Genomic DNA, 20,627 nt, shown 5'->3' on the forward strand with positions numbered 1-20,627 from the left:
ACTGAATTGGAAAAGAATATGACTGAAGAGATCAGGAATATCTTGTAATTACTTCTGCTTGTTTCATTATATAAAAACAATGATAAGAAAGAAGTGATGTTCAGTTTATGGAATTGCACATTTTTTTGTTGTGATAAGCAGTGCTACCCCTGCAGTCTGCCCTAGGGCACAAACTGTCATCAGTCTGACCCTACACCATTACTTTGTGTGACATGACCGTGACAGGCTATTAAGCATGTCAGCTGCTGCCCACCCCTGAGTTATACCCTGCTCATTCTTCTTTCCCAGCTTCACTGAGCTGTCCTAGTATCCCTGCTTTCCCTTGCTCCCCAGCAGCATATAGCAAATCAAGTCCTGTGCTGTCCTTTTGGTATAGGAGGGATAAAGTTGTTTTCCCTTATCCTTTGACAGATCACTGCGGACTGTAGTAGATTGGCATGACCCATGTGCAAAGAGCATTAGACTTCTTTTCTGTTCCTTTTCAAATGAATGCAGTGGTGTTACACTCATCCCCTGCTTTAAAGCCGAGCAACCTTTAAAGGGGAGTGATCTGAGCTCTTATATAGCAGGCATGCAAATAAGACTCAACCCCTCCAGCGCCGGCTTGGAAAAGAGCTCTGTGTCTGCAGTTCACAAGGATTTCAGAGCTGCCCTGCTCCTTGTTCACCAACAGATGTCAACACATTACTAAAACTGTGGGTCGTAGGACTTGCAATTAGGCAAGGTCTCATTTTTTAAATAGTATTTTCTAGTAAGGTTATGATTTCTTCTCACATGCTTCTGTACAGTACTTTCTGGTTTTTAGTAATTTCATTTATGTGATATGTGCTATCCTTTTTAGATCACAGATGTAGATTTTCAAAAATACTGAACAGCACTTTTTTGCATAGACATTTCTTCTGATTTAGTGTATCCCTGTCTTTACTGGTCATAGCCCATCAGCCTGCTGTCAGCTCACAGAAAGTTAGTAAAATTAACTTTGATTAAGATGTTATTCACCTTTCCAAATGCAAAATTATTTAAAAATACCCAGTCAAATTTCACCAGCTGCTTTCAGTTTGTTCTTTCCTTGCTTTAAAAGCAATTAATGTTACTGGACAAATGTATGTTTAGACATTCAGGTTTTCTGTTTCTTTGCATCCCATTAGCCAGTGAGTGTACCCTAATGTGTGCATGTTAACACCACCAGAAAGGTTGAGAAATTCATGGGGTTTTTTTCTTAAAACACAGCAACATTTTACTGGGCTTGGGAATTGTAATATTTTTAAATCTACTGCTGTGCCATATGAAGTGCCATATGAAAATAACACCAATAAGAGTAATTACAGATGGTAATTGCCTTATTGATTCTGCTGCACTTTTACTAAAAAATGCTTTCTTTTAGGTTTTATCGATTTTCAATCTGTTTCCTAATAACTCTTAGCTTTGTCATTGTTTAAAAAAATAAGTACAGTATCTTCCTTTGGTAATTGCTTTCTTGATGTAATTCTAGAGTTCTCATTAATTTGCAACCTAACCTATTTCTTCTTTGACTTTATTTTACTTACATGCTCTTAGTGATATTGTTTAGTTTTAGGTAGTCCTGCAAGTAGCTGAGAGTTGGACTTGATGATCATTATTGGTCCCTTCCAACCTGAGAGATTCTGTGATCTCCACTAGGTGCCTTCTTTAGCCATAGTTTTGAGCAGTTCTTTAAGGAAGGTTGTCCAAGTTTAAGTGTTGTATTCTCTTTTCTGCAGTCCATTGCACCTGAATTTATTGCTTCATCTCACCACCCTTTTTGTACTTTGCTTGATCTTTACATTTAGTGTCTTACTGCTTTATCTTACCTAGCTTGCTCCAGTGGTGGCTTCATGATGCTTATACTTTCACAGGCTATGAAAAGGGCAGAGAAGCAGCAGAACATACCTGAGATGTTCAGTTCTGAGAGTCATTGTGTCTAAGGTAACACAAGTTTGAGTCCCTTCTCAAGCACTAGATTACTGGGCAGTATAGTTTTTATCCTATGTTAATCAGCAGCTTTGGCTCACAAATTGTATGTAAAGCAATAATAAGAGTCCCACAAATAGTTCGTGTGAAATATAGACCTTCCAGGCATGTCCAGAGGATACGCAGTGGGAATGATACTGTCATTCCTGATCAGGTTGCTGGTTTTGAGCACCCTGGGGCTTGTGACAAATCCAAATCAAGGGTGCAGCTTCTCCAGGACTTGCCATTTTCCTGTGTTTGCATGGCAAGGATTTGCTTCTAGGGCAGCCAGATATGAAGTGCATGTGCAGACTGGTGTGAGCACGGGATGCTGCCAGGGAAAGGGCTACGCCCCCTCGCTGCAGCGACTTCCCTTGCCGCAAGTGGTGTGCTCCGAGCCAGCCTTCTGAATCCGGAGTAAGGGGAATTGGGTGGGGCTGCATCGTAGTCTGCCCCTCAGAGCCTTCCTGTTTGCACAGTCACAGCTGGCCCCGCTCCGCAGAAGACGACTTTGGGGAAAGGCTAAGCCAAACTTTCAGACTGAGGGAGCCTTATAAAAGAGCACGTGTCACCCATAGATCTCAAAGGGCTTGGCAGTCAAGGTCAGTACTACTCGCCTTACTTTGTAGATGGGAAAACATGAAACAAAGCTACAGAAAAGGGGAATTATTTTCTTGAGGTCGTGAAGCAGTTGAGATCAGGAAACTAGGGCATGAATCTCCTGTGCCCAGACCTGTTCTCCTAGGTATTGTGTGACTTAAACTGACAGTTGTTCCAGGGGAGCTGGTTGTCTCCATCATTTGTGCTGACTCTCTTCCCCCTCACAGCACCTCCTAATACTAAGCAAGGGCATATAGCACCTTGATGGAGGTAGAAAAGTAGAGCTCTGGAATACCATGTTGGAGCAACTGTGTACATACCCAATTAGGAGCTAAAATGTGAAGTGTACATTTGAATTATGCTGTGTAATGTGTTGATACAGTCTTTTCATTTCCTGTTTCCGTGTAAACCACCTCCACCAAGCCAGTTCCTAGAAGACTTCCTGGAACCTCTGGCACACTCTCTTTCCAAATAAATGGTTAGTGGGGGAGTGAATACCTTTATTTCCCTCTTTTCCTCCGTGGTACATAGCAGAATTTCTTGAAACTGGTTTCCCTGTTTTCCTCCATGGTACATAGCAGAATTTCTTGAAACTGTCACTTTCTCTGCCTCCATGATGTTGACACACTAGTCACTTCTGTTTAAATGGTAAATAGACAAACAAGCAAACAAAAGAACTACCAAATCCCTGAAAAAGTTGTATTCACAAAGCTGATTCTTGTTTGTTTGGAGTTCCTACTAGACAAGAAAACAAAATTACTCCATAGGGTTGTTACAACTGTTCTTTCTTGCTGAGCCATGCTGAAATGGATGTTGGTCTTCTCTCCACCAGACAGGAGTGTCCTGAAGATGAAACCCTCTGCCACCTACGAGCTGTTGGTGAACGGTGTGGGGCCATGGGACTTCACCGGTGATTTCGTTCCTTGTGAGCTGCTACTTGTTGGAGAGGATGCCTACCCTGTGCTTGTGAGCGCTAAAAAGCAGGTTCTGATCGCCGTTTCACAGTATGGGAATGGCCGGATGGTGGTTGTTTCTCATGAAGGAATCTTGAAGGACTCCAAGTTTTCCCAGTTCCTCAGAAATGCTGTGGAGTGGCTCAAGCCTTGCCCTGAGGCCCTGGTTGGGGTTCATCCTCATTTGGATTCCCTTTCCCAGGTGCTGCTCAGGATTGGCACCAAAGTGCAGGCTGGGGCAGGACTCAGCCGCTCGCTGGGGGTGTACTGTGTGGATGCCTATGGCAGCTCACAGGCAAAAGACCTGGTTGGCTTTGTAAAAGGGGGTGGAGGGCTGCTCATTGGGGGCCAAGCCTGGCACTGGGCTAGTCAACATGGCAAGGAGAAGGTGCTGTTTGAATTCCCTGGGAACCAAGTGACCAGTGTGGCTGGCGTGTACTTCACAGGAAATGCTGTGGAAAAAGGCATCTTCAAAGTTGCTAAGAAAATTCCCAAGATCCCATTAATTGTCCCGTGAGTATCTGAATTGCTTTCTGTTTAAACAACTGATCAGGTTATGCAGGTGAGTTGTTTATAGAGGATTCATGAGGTGAGAGGTGAGGATGATTGTGAATGCTGGTTCTTTAATAGCCAGGATGGGATGCAACTGTTGTCTTCAGATTTAAAGGGGGCCTTCCTAATCTTTACAATCAGAAACAATTGTGTCTTCAACTGCTTCCAGGACTGCTGGGCTAGAAACCAGGGAATTCATTCAAGGGGGAGGAAATGGGAGGAGTCATCTTTTAGGGCAGTTTGCCTGATCCAATGTCCCTGAACGCAACACACAGCAACACAGTGACAGGAGGAGTAACTCCTCTCCCCATGCGTGTCCATTCAGGGAACCTTTCCCACGGTTGAAAACCAGGTTGGAGATGAAGCACCAGGCCAGCCATCTGGGCCGGGCTCTGGCTGACAGCTGCTAAACCCATTTAGCCTGTTACTTGCAGGAATTTGCCTTCTGCAGATGAAATCCTGGGCCTGGCCCAGAGCTGAGGAGGCAGGCTGCAGGGCACCTCCCTTCTCAGCTTCTGATAGGAGAGAAATCTCAGTGCTCCTGGTTTGTTTGGGGTTCCAGTCTGGCCCTTTGGGTCCTGGAGCATCAGGTATAAAAGGTAAGGCTGCTATGACTCATATTGCATGGCCAGCCAGGCATTGGAGTTCTGAGCATTGCTCTGCCATCTTCCTCCCCTTGCCAGTGGCTGTGCCAAGCTGCGCCTGCTGCCTCTTTCTGCTGAGTTACACAAGGTGCAGCGGGTTCTCCAAGGAGCATGAGTGCTGCTGTGCTTCCTCTGTGTGGCAGCTTCATTTCACTACTGAAAGCCACAACAATTACCATAAAATTCCCTGCAAGTCTTTTCTTCACGGTCTTTTCCTTGTGGATATATAATACTAAATTTCTAATATTTTCAAACAATTAACGGGATTTGATACTTTCTGGATGCTCAGTTTGCGTACCAATAAAGGTAGTAGAAAGCTCTGGTGTTGAATTCTGTGAAGTGCTTAGGACACAGCTAACAAATCAGGTTACTTAATTAAAATTTTCTGGTTGATTCTTGTTCCATCCTGCATTGCATGGGCATGTTCCCACTGCTTCATGCACAGTGCATGAAAGAGAGACAGGGCTGGAGAAGTCAGCAGAGAAAAATTACATCTCAATTAGCAAGACTTGAAATGGTAACTAAGGGTGAATTATACCTTGTCTAGAGTGTATTTATGGTGGATTTGATTGAATCCAGTGCCACAGAGAAATTTAGATCCTAATTTATGTGTAACACAACAGCTCTGTGCATCTTTTCAGGAGGAATTTCTTTGTGAAAAGGATTGTTAAACATTGGAATGGACTGCTCAGGCAGGTGGTGCAGTCATCATCCCTGGAGGTGTTGAAGAAATGACTGGATGCGGCACTTCGTGCCGTGCTGTAGTTGACAAGGTGGTGATCAGTCAAAGGTTGGACTTGTTAATCTTGGAGGTCTTTTCCAACCTAAATGGCAGCAGTGGCAGGAGGTCCCTGTGTGTTGCTTGTGTTGCTTCTGAGCAATAGTCACAGCTGTAGTATTGGTTGGGTTTGGAGAGGAGACTGAGGGGAGACCTCATCGCGGTCTGCAGCATCCTTCAGAGGGGAAGTGGAGGAGCAGGCACTGATCTCCTCTCTCTGGTGACAGGACCTGAGGGGGCAGCATCAAGTGTGTCAGGGGAGGTTTAGGTTACATATTAAAAAAAGGTTCTTCACCCAGAGCGTGGTTGGGCACTGAATGGGCTCTCCAGGGAAGTGGTCACAGCACCAAGCCTGACAGAGTTCAAGAAGCATTTGGACAATGCTCTAAGACATGGCATGAGTCTCAGGGATGTCCTGTGCAGAGCCAAGAGTTGGACTTGATGATCTTCATGGGTCCCTTCCAATTCTGAATATTCTGTGATTCTGTGAGCTGAGCCTTCCTGCCAGCTTTGTGTACAGAGAATCAGACTGCAGTCTGAGGCAGGTGCTGTACCATATGCCTGGGCACATATTCTGTGTGACAAAGGGTCTCAGTAAAGTAATAACCAAAGGAGAGCTGCAGATTTAATTCCTGTCCTACAGGCATGCAGAAGAGGAGCATCATTTATTCTTACTGAGTTGGCTGCAATGGCTACATAACAACAGGTACTTTACAGGTGTTGGGGAAAAACACTGGCAGAAGCAGGAAGAGGTGTAAACAAAGAGAATGAGTGTAATTCAGCATGTCTTTCTCCACAGTGACATATAAGAGTTATATGGAAATAGCAGAGATAAGAGGGCCTTTCACAGCCTAATCTGAATTGTGGAGATCGGTAATGTGAGGGCTCTGATTCAACTTCTAGTCACTCATTATTTGTCTAGCTGTGTGTCCATCTAGCCCATCTGGCCTGGCTATCCGTTCTTCAGTTCTCAGCAGTGTCAGAGGCTTGGAAAAGGCATACGGAAATCTTTTGGGCTTGCCTAGTTGATAAAGACTAGGGTGGGGCAAATGGAGGAAATTTTTGTTGTAGGAGATAAGCCAATTCCCACATGTTTTGCAGTTTAAACCTGCAGTTGAAAAAATATGAAGGGTCTAATTTTTGAGTTTATGCAATGCATTTAGATTTTCAAGTGGCTCTTCAAAGGCACAGGTCTAGAAACTTCCTTTCTGCCTATTCTTTCCTTTTTCTAAATGTGTGCTGAGATTCTTACAGATTTGCTTGGCTGCGAAAACTGAGGCTTTAAAAGGAGAAAAATGAGGTATTGGTGGATTTATTAGTTTTTTTAATGAAAGAACTTACAACATGATGTACCAGGATGAGGAAGGAAGAAGAGGCTAGGATGGATGAGCCTGGGCTTTGTGCCAAGGATTCCGGGGTGGAGGCTAACCTGGACCTCTCTTGGTTCTGCAGGCACCAGGCCAACCTCAGCCTTGATGCTGAGTTTCTCCTGCGTGGTGTGTCAGAGCTGGATTTGGTGACAGGGGGCGTGCCCTCTGTCTTGCTGGTGCACGGTGTACTCTCCTTCCCACTCTGCCTGGACAGCTTGCACGGCTGCCTCTTAGCTGCGGCACGCTACGGCCGAGGCCGTGTTGTGGTGGCAACCCATGAGAGCCATCTGTTCACCCCAAAGCTGGCCCGATTCCTGCTCAATGCTGTCTGCTGGCTGGATGCTGGGAGAAAGGGGCTGGTGGGTGTGGATCCCAGCCTGAAGAAAATGCGTAGCCTCCTCTCTCAGGCAGAGGTGAAGTCGAAGGTGTCACAACTGACAGGTGACATCAGTGTGTACTGCTGCTCTTCTTACAGCGACAGAGACGCGGACAAGATTCACGCTTTCGTGGCAGAGGGAGGTGGCCTACTGGTGGGGGGCCAGGCCTGGTACTGGGCTTCCCAGAACTGTGGCAAAGCTGCTGTGGCAGAATATCCTGGCAATAAGATCCTGAACTGCTTTGGGCTGAGCATTCTGGGGCAGAGCGGCCCGGCAGCCAAGCACCCACCTGTGGGCCCTGGGGAGCACTACCACTTCCGCAAGGCGCTCATGCTCTTCAGCACGCAGGCACACAAGCGTGAGGAGCTCATGGCCCCCCTGAAGGACTGGCTACACCAGCTAGCACGAGACTGCACTGCCTTTCTGCAGATTCCAGCCCATGACTGCCCGGCATATGCCTCGCTCCACCGTGTCCTGACCAAAGTGCTTCAGAGAAGTGGAATCCCACAGGTCAGCAGGCACTGCCCTGTCAAGAGCAACTCCAAAGAGGCTGTCCTTCTCTGCATGGCAACTGAGCTGTCCCTCACCATGACAGACAGCACGGCCCTGGTGCAAAAAGCTGCTGCTGGAGTCTGTGCCCTACGTGTCACTGTGGAAATTGATGGCACAAACCCAGGTGAGGAGTGTGTCTTCCTTCCTCTTGAGGCATCCTGTTGCTGGGATCGGTGAGGTGCCCAGCCTCAGCATGCATGTGTCTGTCTATGTCTGAATATGGGCACAGATGTGCAATTTCGCCATGGGCTTGAGAGGAGGCTGACCTCTGCGTAGTGGCAGACAGGCTCCTTTTGTGACTATCCTTGATTTCAGCACTCTGAAACACCCTATAAATGTCCTGCTTCCTCACTGTTGGTGCACAGGCACTTGGGTGAGAAGAACCACTGAAGAAGTGGTACACATTGCACAGCACAATGGCTTTGGCAAGAAAGCTTTTTTGGGAAACCCTGGGCTTTACACGGCATGTTGCTGTTGCCATAGTTGTGCTGATAGTCATCTATGGAGCCATCTTAGGAAGGAGTTAGAAACAAAAGGTTGATTTGTTACATAGATCATTTCAGCCTGAATTATGGCACAGTCCCACAGCTTGTTGTATCAGCACAGTTGATGGAGTGAAGATCTGTTTTTTGGGGTGAAAACAAGAGGCTGGAAGTATGGTGGGAACTTCTTGGTCTGATACCACCACTTAAGCAAAAGTATTTGGTAATGGCACTGTGAATGATATGTCTAAGCTTAGACCTTGTATCTATACAAGCTTGCTGATATTCCTGCTCACAACTCATATATTTATTGGCTCACATCTCTAGATTAAATTCCACTAGTAAGGTGGACAGATTACTCTTGATTTTTTTGGTATTAGAATATGATTGAGAGGAGTATTTTCCAAACTGTTCTAATTAGATAAAGAAGACTGTTCTGGAGTGACAGTGTCTGAGTACAGAGGTTATGCAGAAAGAAAAATTATGGAATAAATGCTCACTGGCTCATTGACGCTAATGAGTCAGGACAAAAAGGGAAAATGGCTAGGATTGGCTGAACTGAATGCATTGGCTTGAACACAGTATTTTGTTTGACCAGAAATATTCAGAATTTGTGTCATTTCACATAAACAGAAAAGAAAGATATGCTAGCAAACCCTGAACACCATTTCAAAATTGCCTCTGGTGCAAATTCAACAAAACTGAGCTGAACTGGTGAAGCATTGTGATACAGTCTAATTTGCATTTTTCCTAGGATTAGGCTTTGCATGACAAAACTGGTCCTGCTTTCTTGAATGACAGGAAAAGTTGTAATTTGGATGCTTTATGACAGTTAAGTTATTTTTAGGACTTCTGGTGTTTGTGTTGAAATATGCTTAAGTAAACTTCATGTCAGAACTAGGGAGTGGAATCTGTCCAATCAGTGCTGGAGAGATGGATCAGTTTTGCACTGTGTATTGCAATTGTTCAAAGAGATCTAGGCTGAGGAGGCTTGCTTTTCCATAAGAAGGCTGTCCAGAAACACACTGAATTCTAATGGCATGGTGGATATCCAACTTACAGTTACACCTGGCATAGAATGGTCTTTTTGGACTTTCTCATAACCTCAGTGAGCTAGAAATGGGAATTCCTGTGGGCTCCAACTCTTGCTGGACCAGTCAGTAGGGAAAAATGTGATGTCACTGTCAGTCTGTTATTTGGGAAATGTTTTATGACCATTACAACTTCAACCATGTTGAATACCACCATAGTAGGCCTATGAAGACTTTAGGGTAAGAGGATCTGAGTGGAGGAGATGTTAAGCTTTGGTTTCTTTTCTTTTTTATTTTCATTTTGTTCCTTATTTTTAAAAGATACTAGTAAACACATTTAAGCTTGGCATTTCCAGAAGTTCAGATTTTTATGGGATTGCTTGCTAATGGTGTGATGATCTTGTTCGTGCTGCTGCCCTATTGCTTTGAAACTGTTTCTGACAGGTTGGGTAAAGTGTGAGATGGTTCTGTGAGTGTAGAGCGAGGGAAAAGGTTGGAAGATTCTTCTCTTGCAACTTGAAATCTCCAGAATCTATAACAGGCAGGATAAAGAAGTACTTGTCAGTTTAGAACTGTGTTCTCTTGCCTGTTAGGTGAGACAGCCTGGAGAAGTACAGGACTCTACCTTCCTGAAGGGCACACAGCAGTTATAACATGCCCTTGCCTAGTGGTCGGTGCTGGTCTGAAGGTAAGCTCTCTCTAGTTTGGCTTCTTTTTACATGTATGTGTTTGTCAGGTGAGTGCTCAAAAGTGGCCCGGAGGAGGGTTTCCTCCTTAATGGTTTTTGCTGCCTTTTCAGTTCCTTCCTACTGCTGCCACCCTGTGGCACGTTCAATGCTTCGTAATCATTTTTCCACCTTGTTTCCCAACCCTCTTCGGTTGCATTCCTCCGGTTTCTGTGTGCTGGCAGGATAACTGAGTGTGGCTGCTGCCTGAGGGCAGCTGTTTGTTCTGTTGTTCTGCAAAGAGAAATGATCAAGGTGATTTTCAGGCCCAAGATAAGTACTTGGGTCCTTCTGTGTACCAAACTTGGTTCCATCTCTCCAGGTTGCTCATAAAATACTTTGACAGTGCTGTGACTACTGCTCATGTAGATGTACCCAGGTCAGATATGCACTGTTACTTAGAATCCTGTTCTCTGTAAAATACGACATAGGCTTACCTGCTTGGATATTTTTTGCAGTCACCTCCCTGCAGCTGAAATGCAAAGTTAACTCAGGCGCTTCTGTCTGATCCTGTGGCCACACGCTGTCTGTTTTATTGTAAGAAGTCCAAGGAAGAGGCACAATAAAAAAAAGCCAGCCATGATCATATTTCTCCAACTCATATGTTACAGGATGTGACTTTGATGCTGGTGAAGAGTGGAGGAATGATCAATGCAAATACACTGTAGTGAAGGAAGTCACTGAGGTACCCTGGCCTACTGGTGAAGGATGTAGTTGAGCTAGTTATTACAACTGCTGGAAGTGTAGCTGTAAGAGGGTCTGAGCGGGACAGCACTGAACCCCACCAGCTTTTTTTTCACTGTATTTAGTGCTTCTGGTCACCACAGGCTGAAAACGTGAACTAGGCTAGAGTTATGCTGCTTCTGTGTGTGTGCCCTGCAGGGACAGTGCTGCAGCAGAGGGCTCAGAGTGGTGAGTTCAGTCTGCCAGGGTCATGCTTGGACACCTTTGACCAGCTGTTCCTACCCTTCTGTTTGCCAGGTGCAGATTGGGTGTCACACAGATGACCTCTCTCATGCCGAAGAGCTGAAACGGGCACCAGTGGTGATACGCACCTGTGATGTTGCCTGCCAGAAGCAGTCTATTTCCTGCCTCTGGGGTGGCCTGATTTACATCATAGTACCAGCAAGGAGTGTCCTGGGGAAAGTACCTATCACGGTGGAAGGTGCAGTCAGAGCTCCTTTCTTCAAGCTTGGTAGGTTTGTTTACTTTGATGCTTTTTTTCCTTTGTGCTGATCACGGATGCTACCATCCCTGTGACTGAAAGTAAAGATGGTCCTGTTCTTAGGAAGATCTTAGAAATGCCTGGGTTTGGGATTACCTAGATTTTGTTTCCTTACTGTGTTGTCCCCCAGGATTTCCATTTTTCTACCCATTTTTAAAAAGGAACTACTGACCTCAGTTCTGTGCCTGGGAAGGTCATGGAACAGATCCTGCTAGAAGCTGTGCTAAGGAACGTGGAGAACAGGGGGGTGATTCAAGACAGCCAGCATGGCTTGATGAAGGGCAAGTTGTGCCTTTTATGATGAAGTGACTACATCAGTGGATAAGGGAAGAGCTGCAGATGTCATTTATCTGAATTTCTGTAAAGCCTTTGACACAATCCTTCACAATGTGGGTGGACTGTTAAACAGATAAGACATTGGCTGGACATTCACATCCAGAGGGCAGTTGTCAACATCTGAAAGCCCTGATGGACATCAGTGACAAGTGGTGTCCCTCAGGAGTCCATACTGGAACCAGTGAAATTTAATATCTTCATTAATGACATAGATGAAAGGATCAAGTGCACCTTCAGCAAGTTTACAGATGACACCAAGCTGAGTGGTGTGGTTGACACACCTGAAGGATGCGATGCCATCCAGACAAGCTTGAGAAGTGGGTCCATGGAGCCTCATGAGATTTAACAAGGCCAGGTGCAAGGTGTGCACATGGCTCAGGGCAACCCCCAATGTCAGTACAGGCTGGGGGCTGAACAGATTGAGAGCAGCCCTGCTGATGAGTATTTGAGGGTGCTGGTGAATGAAGTCTGGACATGATCCAGCAATGTGCACTCAGCCCAGAAAGCCAACTTCATCCTGGGCTGCATCAAAAGCAGTGTGGCCAGCAGGTCAAGGGAGGTGATTCTGCCCCTCTCCTCTACTCTCATGATACCCCACCTGGAGTACTGCATCTAGCTCTGGTGTCCTTGGCATTGGAAAGACATGCACCTGTTGGAATGGGTCCAGAGGGCTGGAGCATGTCTGCTCTGAAGACAGGCTGAGAGAGGTGATGGTTGATCCATCCCTGGAAACATTCAAGGTCAGATTGAACAAGGCTCTGAGCATCCTGATCTAGTTGAAGATGTCCCTGCTCGTAGCAGCAGGGTTGGACTAGATGACCTTTAAGGTCCCTTCCACCCAAACAAGTGTACAATTCTATGAATGTATGCTTCCAGGTAAGTCACTTAATCACTCTGGCCTGCTACATGGCTGGAGGTATGTAAAAGAGCAGTCACAAAATGGGCAAGGTTTGTCCACACCACTGTTTCTTGGAGGTTGGAGTTGGTATATCCAATGGATATGTTGTGTTGGAGAGAGGGAGACTGACTTCTGCCACTACAAAGCTTGCCTTGTGCTCTGCTTGCTTTTCTGTGCCCCCATATGGCCATCTCTAGTCCCTACAATAAATCTCTGCTGAATTTCCTGTGTTTCCAGCAGTTTCTCTGCTCTTTCTGTATGCAATTTCTTCTTGCTCTTCTGTCAGACTAAACAGAACCAGGGTCGTTATGTGAAACAAAATCTCTGCTGAAGAAGAAGAAATGAGACACTGGAGAAATCTAATGCTTCTTTTTCTCAGATGGAAAACAGGGATCTGTTCTTGCTATGCCACTCTGGTATATGCCAGTCCTTTTCTGTTGGTTTCTTATCTGTTAAAGAGCCTGAGGAGATTTCCCAAGCAGAATGAGGATTGGCTAATGTGCTTTAACCCCAGCCAGCCACCAAACTCCACACAGCCACTTGCTCACTCCCCCACCAGCAGGATGGGGGGAGAATCAGAAGGATAAAAGCTAGAAAAACTCATGGGATGAGATATAGACAGTTTAATAGAGGAAGCAAAAGCTGCACACACAAGCAAAGCAAAACAAGGAATTAATTTACTGCTTCCCAAAGACAGGAGATGTTCAGCCATCTCCAGGAGAGCAGGGCCCATCATGCATAACAGTGACTTGGGAGGACAAATGCCATCACTCCAGATGTCCCCCCTTCCTCCTTCGTCCTCCCATTTTATATACTGAACATGATGTCATATGGTATGGAATGTCCTTTTGGTCAGTTTGGGTCACCTGTCCCAGCTGTGTCTCCTCCCAAGCTCCCAAGCCCCCAACTTCCTTTCCAGCGTGGCAGTATGGGAAGCAGAAAAGGCCTTGGCTCTGTGTGAGCTCTGCTCAGCAATAACAAAAACATCTCTGCATTATCAATTCTATATTCAGCACAAATCCTAAACATAGCTCCATACTAGCCACTGTGAAGAAAGTTAACTCTACTTCAGCCCAAACCAGTACAGCTAATTGAAAGCCACCACCTCTAGTCATGTAACTAACACAGACTGTTTTCCAAGAAAATTTCATGACTGTGGTCTCTTTCTCCAAGCTTGACCTCTGTGAGCATGCATGAAAGTCAGAGCTGTACTTAACCTGTTTTCTGTGTTAATGTAGGGGAGACCTGTGAAAACCAGTGGAAGTCCTGTATCCGGCACTACCCTGCTCCCTGGGCAGAACTGGCTGTTGAGAATCTCATCCTGACAGTGCCATCTGACAGCATCCGCCACATGGAGAGCCCACGACCACTGCTGACCCTGTGGAATGAGATCATGATGGCAATCAGCAAATTGGCAGCCATACCAACAAAATTCCCAAGACCAGAGAGGATTGTAACAGATGTTCAGATCTCGTATGGTAGGTACATTGCCGTATGGCCTTCTCAGGGGCTAAGAGGCAAGTGGCCTCTAGCAACAGCCTCTGTTCCTTCAAGGTTATTTTGCTGAAACCAGACTGGGAACATATGTGAGGTGTTAAATGACTGTGACCCTTGCATAATTGTGAGCTACTCCAGCAGGGTGGAAACATGGTAAGGCAGGGCTTAAAAAACATACTGACCTTTTCAGATGCCTCCCTGCTCTCAAAAACTGGTGTTGTCTCTTCAGCTGTTCTGGCGGGGTGTGTTAAGTTGCAGAGCTGCTGAGTGCTCTGTGGCTTTAGCTCACATGTAGTTACTCATTCTCCCTCCTGCAGAGTCAGTATAGCTGGGAGACAGCAACCCAATTTGTGTCTTAACTCTGCCTCACTGTGTTCTGTGGCAGTTGTTAACCTCTGTATGCCTACCTGCTGGAGATGGGCTCCACAAAAGTTACTGTGCACAAAGCTTAGCCCAAAAAAATGTGTGTATGGAATGATGGCAGTGCAGAAGTAGAACCAGTATTGCTGTCAAAGCCCATGAGTGTGTATTTTTGTGGCTGATGCTCCCCTTCACCAGCTTTTCCAGTTGTGAACTGAGTGTGTTTGAGCTAGAGTCAAATTATATGGTAAATGTGGAACTTTGCAATAAAAATTGTGTTCAGCTGTTTTTCAAAATAAACTGGTTAAATTCGTCATCCCACAATGACACAAGGGTTTGGCATGAACTCTGATGTCCCAACCCTTTGCTAAAGCCACATAGAAAGAATTTGTGCCACATCTTGGGAGTGTAAAGTTATGCTATCCTGAGCAAGTGCCAGTTACAAAGATCATGGTCCACGGACATAAAATTCCATTCTGGTTTGGGTGGACTAAATAGTGGACTAAATGGTTTCACTCACATTTCTGGACATGAATTTTTTGGGTGCATCCCTCTTGTTAAAAGAGGAACCTCAAGATCTTAACTAGATCCTGCAGGAAGGGTATTGCCATTTGTGTTCTCCAACTTGGGTAGTCTACAAGCTTCATATTCAAAGTCAGCTGTGTGGGCTCCCTGTGCAGTGAGTGTAAAGGGCTGCTTATCCCCTGCTTCAATAGGAGCTTGAGTTTGGGGGCATGGCTCTTATATGAAGTTTTGGGAATCTTCAAGAAGAAGGACCAATTAGGGATGAAGACACCAAGGAGACAGAGGTAAAATCCCTTGCAGTGCAAGATTCTTGCCTAGCAACATTCTGTGAAGTTGTTTATAGAATAGCTATTCTGCAAGGTTAAGAAAAGGCTTAAGTATGGCAAGCTTTGCAGCCCTTAAGCATGACAAACTGTGATTTCCACGTGTCTCATCCGCATGACTGACTACTGGAGTGCAGGCCTGCAGTATCCACACTCTGCACAGGAATACTCAAGGTCTACCATGGTGCTGTATCACATTATTGCATGGTTGCATTAGGCCTTTCCTTCATCCTAAAATCTCAACCTTGTTCCAACCATGCACATATGCTTATGTGTAAAAAAGGAAAAGCAGGTGAAACTGTGCTTTACACTGCTTACTTAACTATTTGTTAGGGTGAAATTTGATGTATTTCCTTACCTCACAAAGGGAAAAATTGGTCATTCGTGGTACTGCAGTGTGGTTGGAGGAAAGGCACTAGACAAATGTAAAAAAAAAAAAAGTCATTTATGTCTGAGAGGCACTGAGGTGACATGTGTTGGTACCTGTCTTTCCTGCAGGCTGGATGCACTCCGGCTATCCCATCATGGGGCACCTAGATTCGGTGAAGGAGATGTTAGATGTGAATCATATGCAAACTACTGGTCTTTGGGGTCCTATCCATGAGCTGGGGCACAACCAACAACAGGAAGCATGGGAGTTTCCCCCTCATACCACAGAGGCCACGTGCAACCTCTGGTCTGTCTACGTTCATGAGAAGGTGCTGGGGATTCCCAGGCATCAGGCCCATGAGGAACTTAGGTCACAGTGTCGGAAGGAAAGGATAAAAGAGTATCTGAAGAAAGGTGCTCAGCTAAAGGACTGGACGGTGTGGACTGCTCTGGAGACATACCTGCAGGTAACTGGGAAAAGTGTGTATTCTTTGTGCAGTCAGTAAAGCCTGTACCAGAAGGATGTCTGCAGCCTGGTGACTGAATCTGTCATGCCATCTAAGTGTTTTATTACAATCTGGGTTCATCTTGAGTCCAAAAAAAGGTATACAGGCAGAGTGTCCAATGCTGATGTCTCCTGAAAACTTTCCTTTGCCAGACTTGGGCTTAGCCACTCAAGGAGATAGCTTACTGCAATATACTAATCTTTCTCCCTAGGAGAGAAACAGGAGCTGCTGCTTCTTACACAGCGTGGGAAAAGGATGATCAAACTTGGACACAGACAGCCCTTTAATCCACTGCAGATTTCCTGTGGGACTTCAGCCTAGTTGGCAAAAAACCCAAACCCTTGGCATTGTAAAGTGTCTAGAAGAGCCAGGTTTCTAGCTGTATCCCAGTGAGTTACATAACCAGGCTTCTTGTTACAACGTAGAAAGAGCAGGGTGTTCACATCTCCCAGTGCGCTGAGTGGAGCCACTGTAGTCAATCAAGTGGCAGGGGGATGGATTCAGCTTATCCTGCTGCACATAGAACTGCATCCCTCACTATGGGTGAGACTCTAAAGAATGAACTGTATCCTAGATTAAAGTGCATTCTCTTGAGAAGCATGCACAAGAGTTTTTCCCCTTCCGCCTTTTAGCAACTAGTAGCCTAATGGAGAGAGCACTCAACCTGATTTTAACTAGGGACTGTAAAGCAAAGGTCAGTTGTGATGGCTTAAGCAACTGACTGTTTTTAGCTTTTATAGTAGGTTGCTGACATTTCTGGCTGCTCCCAATGCATCTTTCTTCTCCATTTGTTTTAGGAGGCCAGTGTAATGGGAAGGTATTTTTCTGTACTCTAGTACTCTAAGCTGTGCTCTGAAGCCTGAAAGCTGAATGCCTTCATCTAAGTTTGCATTAATTCTAAAAGACACTGCAGAAACCTATGGAATCTTTGGTTGTTTGTAACACAGGAATAATGCCAGTGAAATGAGAGCTTAATTGTTTTTACACTATATTCTTCTCTATCAGTTGCAGGAAGGGTTTGGTTGGGATCCCTTCACCCACCTCTTCTCTGACTACCAGAAAATGTCCACCATTCCAGACGACAACCCTTCTAAGATGAACTTGTGGGCCCAGAAGTTTTCTCAGCGGGTGAATAAGAACTTGGCTCCATTCTTTACAGCCTGGGGATGGCCTATCAAGAATGAGCTGTCTGTGGAACTGTCCTGTCTACCCAGCTGGGAACAGGACCCCATGAGATCCTACAGACCATAAAGGAAAACTATTGAAATCTTGATTCTCATAATAGCTGTGGCCTATCTTTTTCTCCTTGTGTGCTACATGATAGTTCACTATGTGCTTAGACTTACACTGAATTCTTCAGCTTCTTGCTGCCAGGGGAGGCCAACCCCAACAGAAATTCAACAGAAACTTGTTTGCATATCAGCAACCATCTAAGCTATCTTCTGAAGAGTTAAATCATCAATTGTGTTAAATAACAATTTTTTCTGGGTTCTTCACCTCAGAAGGAATGTAATTTTGAGTCAGTTTAGTTTCTATAGAACCTTTCTCTGATGAAATGGAAGTTTTCAGGGTGGAGCAGTCACTGGAGTGATCTCAAGGACAATACCAAGAGAATCTAGATATTTACAGCAAATAGAAACCTTCATAATGTTGTATTATCCAGTCATAATCTCAGTAACGTGAGGTTTTCACTGTGGTTTTTGTTACCCTAAAATCCCTAATTTTGATTTCTCTCTTTATGCAGAACTTCCGCACCTACTATTACGAAAGTGGCATTATAATGTCTATATACAGGTTATACACATAATACTCAGGTATATATATACAGGTTATATACGTAATACTCAAATACACAGCCAATAGTGAAACGCTGTGGATTTCTTCCTATATTGTATGACTGTGTTTCCCAACATCCAGCTTTATGTGAATAAGTCAATAAGTTGTAGCTGTCACTCTTAACTGTACTCTGACAGCAAGATACATGCCATTGAAGATGTGAGTGTGGAAACAAACAGGTGACTTGATTGTAGTGGTTTAACTTGTGCACTCATCAAAGGTGAAAATAGAGGCACTTGTATGACAGCATGAGGGAGCAGAGAAAATTAACACGACAGTTCATCAAGACAGAGGACCCGCCTTTTCCAAGATGCAACCAAAGTTAATGTTACTCCCAACTCATTCATAATTGCTCAGCTATTATGGCTTCTGGCAACCATGTTAATGGTTAGCCTAGTAGCATACCAGTCCCAGCCTATTCCTTGTGTATCAGCAATAGATAATACAATCGCTGTAGGCTTGCAGGTTTTGTCTGTGGTTCCTACTTTCATGTCTCCATGCCCAGTACATAAAAAAAAGGCCTAAATAGAAATGAACCAAAAATTTGCTGCAACAGCTTTTCAGTTTTGTTTTGGCTCAGATGTGGTTCTGATTACTCTGTAATTCATTGGCCTAATTTTTGCTTTGTCTTTCAAACTTTATTTCCGTTCTTATTCACCACTGGTATGAGTTGATCTTCCAATGAAATAAATTCAGGGGCTAATCATAGCTTAAACAGTGTTTCAGTACTGGTTTGGTCCTGGTTTGGAGATTCAGAAGAAAACTTACATGATGGAAAGATTCAGACCAGACCCTACCTACAGAAGCAGATTTCACCCCTAATGAGTTTATGAACAAAGGTTTAGCTCATGTCCATTAAAAAAATATACAAAATGTATCGAAGTATTATCAGACCTGTTATCAGATCAGTATATAAACTGAGGAAAGTCAACTGGTTGTCACTGTCTGCTGTTCAGGGACAGGCTGGGGCATCTGTCAGTGAGCAGTGAGCAACTGTATTGTGCATCACTTGAGTTTCTTGGGTTTTATTCCTCTCTGTGTCCCTCTCCCTTTCATTGAAATTATTATTATTATTGTAATAATTAGTATTATTATTATATTTTACTTCTTTCAATTATTAAACTATTCTGAATCCATGGGTTCTTCTTTTCCATTATCCTCCCCATCTTGCTGTGGCTAGGGGGTGGGCAGTGAGCAAGCAGCTGTGTGGTACTTAATTGCCAGCTGGAGTTAAACCATGACACATATGAAACATTGGATATATTCTGTGAAACTGTAGTTCAAGCAGCAGTCATGGAACAATTTGGCATGCAATATGGGAAAATCCTAGGGCACACATGAACAAGATCTGAAATGGAAAAAGGTGAAATAGATTAGGAGGCCACATTGGCCTCAGCAACCAGAAGCAGAGGATTTTTGTGCCATAATAAGCGAAGAATGAATGAGTTCAGTGGTGAGGTTTTCAGGTTATATATAGACTTACTGGTTTAATTTTTACAGTCAGTTTGCTTTTAGTGGAAAGGTGCCTGATGTTGTTATATACTGCTTTCTGCTAGTAGGGAGCTGAAGGTTTGTGCTAATTGTATTGATTATTTTAGCATTTGATTCTCCAGCAGCACCTTTAGGAAGTAATCCACAAATCATGCACAGATAAAATGGGATTCATCTGTCCTGATCTGACCTCCAAACATTAACCATCCCTATTTCAGCTGCTCACCCAAGGGCCCCTGTAGGACAAATGGAGAGAAGCAGGCACCTACACACAGCAATTCATCCCCTAAGAGGGCGCAGAGGATTTCCCTTTTGCAGGTCTCTGCTTCTCTCTAAGGTAGGTTAGATGAACCATCACCTTAGTATGAAAGAAAGTGAACTGTGCACCATGGCAGTGACATATATGATGTTTTGACCTCTTTCCTCAGATGTTCAGTGCCATGTGCACCTCTCTTGGGCAGCTGAAGACTCTTCCCACTCGGTCTTGCGTAGCGTAACTGTGCCAATAATAGGAAATCTGAATGTACATGTGAATGGAGAATCATGGTTGGAGAGGATGAATGACTGCAAGAGACCCTTGAAAACATGCAATATGAGTTGGTTACTTCCAGAGCAGAGCAGAAGTTGGATTTCTATTGCAGAGCAGTGTGATATTAGGGGTCCAGGCAATTCTGTGGGAATAGAAGGAGTGGGATAAATATATTGCTGAGAGTTTTAATACTTGATAGCCTAAGGCTACACAGGAAAGAAAAGAAGCTGTTGCAGGTGCAGAGATTTTGGACTGTCAGGTGAAACTGTGGACAGTGCAAGCTATGAGAGTGAACTGAAGTTTGAATGGGCCACTGCACTCCCTAAATCAAGCTCTTTGAGGAAATACAGTTCCTTTTGCACAATATTTCATGAAACAAATTGTTTTGCTTGAGTGTTTGGTATTGATTAGGGATATGGCCTTATGCAATTGGCTGGTAATAAGCCTAGGTAAAATTGAATATGGTCGTGGTAAGGGTTGAAAAATGTGTCTGAAACCTACAGAGCTGGGGTGCATAGCCTGCTGCTATTTCTTAAATGGGAAAATTCAAGGCCAGGCACAGAATCAGCCAGAAGCTGCTGCTGCTTCTGTAGACTGAAAAAAGTTATGTGTGGGATGTACTAAACTGGGGTCCTGCTCCTAATTCCAAGGATTAGACCAGTCCAAAAGCAATCCTATGACCAGTTTGGGATTAATTAGT

The 20,627-nt window shown here is 44.5% G+C and overlaps 1 protein-coding gene across 1 annotated transcript; it reads left to right on the plus strand.

Annotated features, from left to right (window-relative positions):
* Window positions 1-3,417: 3,417 nt before the first annotated feature.
* Window positions 3,418-17,322, plus strand: LOC103808652 (protein FAM115C-like). The gene is made up of 7 exons (XM_009081452.1): window positions 3,418-4,034; window positions 6,948-7,918; window positions 9,901-9,995; window positions 11,014-11,227; window positions 13,730-13,969; window positions 15,695-16,032; window positions 17,077-17,322. Exons 1-7 carry the CDS (start codon window positions 3,418-3,420, stop codon window positions 17,320-17,322), a joined length of 2,721 nt encoding a protein of 906 aa, XP_009079700.1.
* The last annotated feature ends 3,305 nt before the right edge of the window (window positions 17,323-20,627 follow it).

This window comes from Acanthisitta chloris, unplaced genomic scaffold, assembly GCF_000695815.1.
Source record: "Acanthisitta chloris isolate BGI_N310 unplaced genomic scaffold, ASM69581v1 scaffold1899, whole genome shotgun sequence".
Taxonomy (NCBI): Eukaryota; Metazoa; Chordata; class Aves; order Passeriformes; family Acanthisittidae; genus Acanthisitta; species Acanthisitta chloris.

Coding starts and splice junctions, on each gene's coding strand:
- LOC103808652 (XM_009081452.1), top strand. CDS start 3,418: ATGAAACCCTCTGCCACCTACGAGCTGTTGGTGAACGGTGTGGGGCCA. Junction 4,035..6,947: donor AAGATCCCATTAATTGTCCC/GTGAGTATCTGA, acceptor TTGGTTCTGCAG/GCACCAGGCCAACCTCAGCC. Junction 13,970..15,694: donor AGATGTTCAGATCTCGTATG/GTAGGTACATTG, acceptor TCTTTCCTGCAG/GCTGGATGCACTCCGGCTAT.